At 38.9% G+C, this 3,783-nt stretch overlaps 1 protein-coding gene across 1 annotated transcript in view; it reads right to left on the bottom strand.

The window, feature by feature from the left end:
* Positions 1 to 2,831: 2,831 nt before the first annotated feature.
* Positions 2,832 to 3,783, bottom strand: part of LOC107684551 (uncharacterized protein C7orf31 homolog) — a 1,491-nt gene continuing 539 nt past the window's right edge. Inside the window, 2 exon segments of the mRNA XM_016480836.1 lie at positions 2,832 to 3,027; positions 3,141 to 3,212. Of these exon segments, the coding sequence (XP_016336322.1) occupies positions 2,832 to 3,027; positions 3,141 to 3,212 (268 nt within the window).

Here is a 3,783-nt window from a genome sequence, read left to right on the forward strand (position 1 = left end):
GCTACCTCATCAGGAGAAAGGCCCTCGCCTTTATCCAGGTCTTTCAGCAGGTCAGCCTGGTATGCCTGGAGCACCGCCATCGTGTGCAACGAAGCGACAGCCTGACCTGCTGCTGCGTATGCCCTGCCATTTAAGCGAGATGTATCCTGAAGGGGCTTAGATGGCAAGGAGGGAGTCTTAAGAGAGGATGTCTCACCCATAGAGAGATAGCTAGCCAGCGTCTCTTCTACAGGGGGCATCTTCTCATAGCTGCTTTCGTGCATCCCCTCGATGTTGGCATAACTCATATGCTGGAACCGATGGATGCGTGAGGAAAATGGCCTCTTCCATTCTCTGGAATCTCTGTATGGAGATCAGGAAGAAAAGGAAGGCTCACCTGAGCTGGAGGGCTATGGTCAGTAAGATAACACTCATCGAGACGACCTCGCGACGTCACTTTCTTGGTCCGCTTCCACGGAAAGTCAAGCCTCGCCATGGCGTGATCCATAACCTCCAATAGGTCATCATACGCAGGGCAGGAGGATTGGGAGGGCTCAGCCTCAGCCTCTTCGCCCTCCTCAGACATCTCCTGCTCTTCCTGGGCCGAACCCAGCAGAGAACTGGCCCCTGGATCAGACGATGTTAGGGAAATAACATCATCCTCCAGCGGCTCACTCTCGTCCACAGCCGACGAGCGCGAGAGGGAAAGCCCCTCTTTAAACTCATCGGCCAGATCCACCTGCAATCCCCACGAGCTCATTCTCCTCCGTGCCTCAGCAACGTCCTGAACCACTGGGAGCAGACGGCTGCCCCTCTCTCCTCGAAAAGATAGACAAACGAGAGCGGAGCTTTTTCATCGAAAAACGCTCACAGTTAACGTAGATTGCCCCCTCGAGGACATAGCGTGCGTGCTCTTTGCCCAAACAAAAGACGCAAAGATCATGTCTGTCATCAGGTGTCAAATAACGACGACACGGATGCACACATCTTCTAAACGTCTTGCTAGTGCATAATGAAGGAAGAAAGATCGCTCTTACCATGGAATGCACGCTTCAAACAAAACAGTCAATGAAGACGAAGAAGTGAATGAGGTGTTCTCCCGGCACCTATTTATACTATAGTCGCACCGGTAGTGACGTCATGGGTTGTCGCCGGCCAACATGTTGTTGGAGTTTTTTGAATGTATGCTTCAGACACGGGTTACGACGAGGCGTTCCCCATAGCGACCCCTAGAGGATGCAGTGTCTTGTTCCCTACTCAGGGAACCATGGTTACATAAGTAACCTGAGACGTTTCTTTTATAAGATCGCTCTTACCATGGAATGCACGCTTCAAACAAAACAGTCAATGAAGACGAAGAAGTGAATGACGTGTTCTCCCGGCACCTATTTATACTATAGTCGCACCGGTAGTGACGTCATGGGTTGTCGCCGGCCAACATGTTGTTGGAGTTTTTTGAATGTATGCTTCAGACACGGGTTACGACGAGGCGTTCCCCATAGCGACCCCTAGAGGATGCAGTTCGAAGTACCCTTGAAAGGGAAATACTGATTCACTGTCCACACGAAAACGGCATTTTCAGATTTATTCATTCTAGGACCCGGTTTCAAAAAATATCGGTTTCACTCTCCCAAAACGCCGGATCTGTGTGGACGAAACACCTATACGATACAAAATGTATGCGTATACAGGTTAAACGCGTCTCTGTGTGGAGGGGGCCTGAATCTACCTTTGCTCTTGGGTCCTCTGTTTCACTGACATAATGTAGCTTAAGTTATTAACTTAAGATACTGTAAAAATTTGTGTATGTATTTTTACTGTTCATTTTACATTGTGTACATTTCTATATTAAAATTTTATTGATATAAATAGTCTACTGTACAACTTTCAAGATAAAAATTCTATTCATGCACTGTGGCGCCATCTTGTGTTCATTTGCATTAGCGTGCCCAAAACTATCGCATGTTTCAATACTGCAACAAATAAATGCATTTCAGAATTGATCTTAAAATTATTAAATGTGTATCGATTGATATTTAGGACGTCTGTCATGGCAAGTGTCGATTTAGGTACACAGTACACATAAAAAAAGAAGTATACTTGGTATAGTGCTAAACTCATGTTGGTAGATGCCCGTGGTGTACTTTATTCATGCACTGTGCCAAATGTCATAATTATTATATATAGATAAATATTAAGTTATCGATAAACAGTATATGAATACAACAGTAAACGTTTTTATTGTGCATGAAGAAGGAAACTGCATAATATGGTTCACCGTGAGTATAATACATCTTGCAACAGTTATAAAAGTGACAAGAAAAAAATTTCTGATTGCCCAGAGAAGGTCACTCTTACATTTTCTAAAAACATTTCATTCTCCCTCTATAAACCTTCAACAATGGCTAAAAAAAATTGCAGTCATTCTTCAGCTTTCTGAATGCAGAGGTGGCGCAGACGCTATGAAAGAATGTGTGTTTTCAAACACTCAAGGACACATTACTGCTGTGAGACATGCTTTTCACTTGTTTGAAAGAGGTTCAGAAGCAGAATTAAAAAGAAAGCCATTCTCAGTGAAACTAAGGTCATTCAGGCACCTTTTAAATTGAAAATGAAAGGACAGACTCAGACAACTGTGAACTATCTGCACCAGCAGAGCTACAGATAAATTATTTTATTCATAATGATACTGATGTTTATATTTGGAGGACAATGGTGCACCTATATTTTGGGGGCACCGCAGTTCTCTGCTCAGTCTTTGAAAGAGATATATGTATTTTGTTTGTGAAGGGAATTGTCTGGATTCCAAAATGTACAAAAAGCAATTTTATTACATTTTGTTCAACATTTATTTAGTTTATATTTTGGTTCTGATGATGCCGCCACACAAGAACAGGAGCAGAAGCACTGGAAGACCATACTGGTGGGGATCTGTATGATGGAAATATAGCAGGATACCGGGAGATGTGGGAGCTGTACGGATGTTCTCTTGGAATATCATCAATAAAAAATGTTTACCTCACGTCGATGTCTGTTTGTTTGGGAACCCTTAAAACAAAAAATAATAAAATAATAGGTACATACATACATACATATTAACCTAATGTTTAACCTAATTACTGTGTAAAATTAACACTGTGAAAAAGAAATGTTAAACTTACAGCTGGTCATTCAGTCGAGCATTACTCCTCTTGGTTAGGGTGAGGTCATAATATTGCTGAATGATGACAGACCTGAAGGTATAAGCACATTAAAATCTTAGTCTTAAAATTGATAAAGATAAAGATAAAGAATAAAGATTTTTTTTTCACAAATGAGTGCTTAATAAAATAAATAAAATGTTAATGAAAAATAATAATAAACTAACTTAAAAATAAATTAATACATTCAAATAAAACTATTATTTATTAATAAACATATATATATATATATATAATGTCATTTTTATTTTAAATAGTGTTAAATACATATCAGATATATCTTAAATTTAGCAGTTCACATGATTTTAATTGATTAAATAGTCAAATTAATTACATTAACAAATCAAAAAAATTATGACATTTAAAAAATTAAGTTAAATAATGTAAATATATATATATATATATATATATATATGCACCTGTATATATATATATATATATAATATTTACATTACATTTTTTAGACTTTAACATAGGGCATCCCTAATTCAAGCATTTATAATATATATATTATATATATATATATATATATACATACAGGTGCATCTCAATAAATTAGAATGTCATGGAAAAGTTCATTTATTTCAGTAATTCAACTCAAATT

The sequence above is a fragment of the Sinocyclocheilus anshuiensis genome, unplaced genomic scaffold (genome assembly GCF_001515605.1).
Source record: "Sinocyclocheilus anshuiensis isolate Anshui unplaced genomic scaffold, SAMN03320099.WGS_v1.1 scaffold225, whole genome shotgun sequence".
NCBI lineage: Eukaryota > Metazoa > Chordata > Actinopteri > Cypriniformes > Cyprinidae > Sinocyclocheilus > Sinocyclocheilus anshuiensis.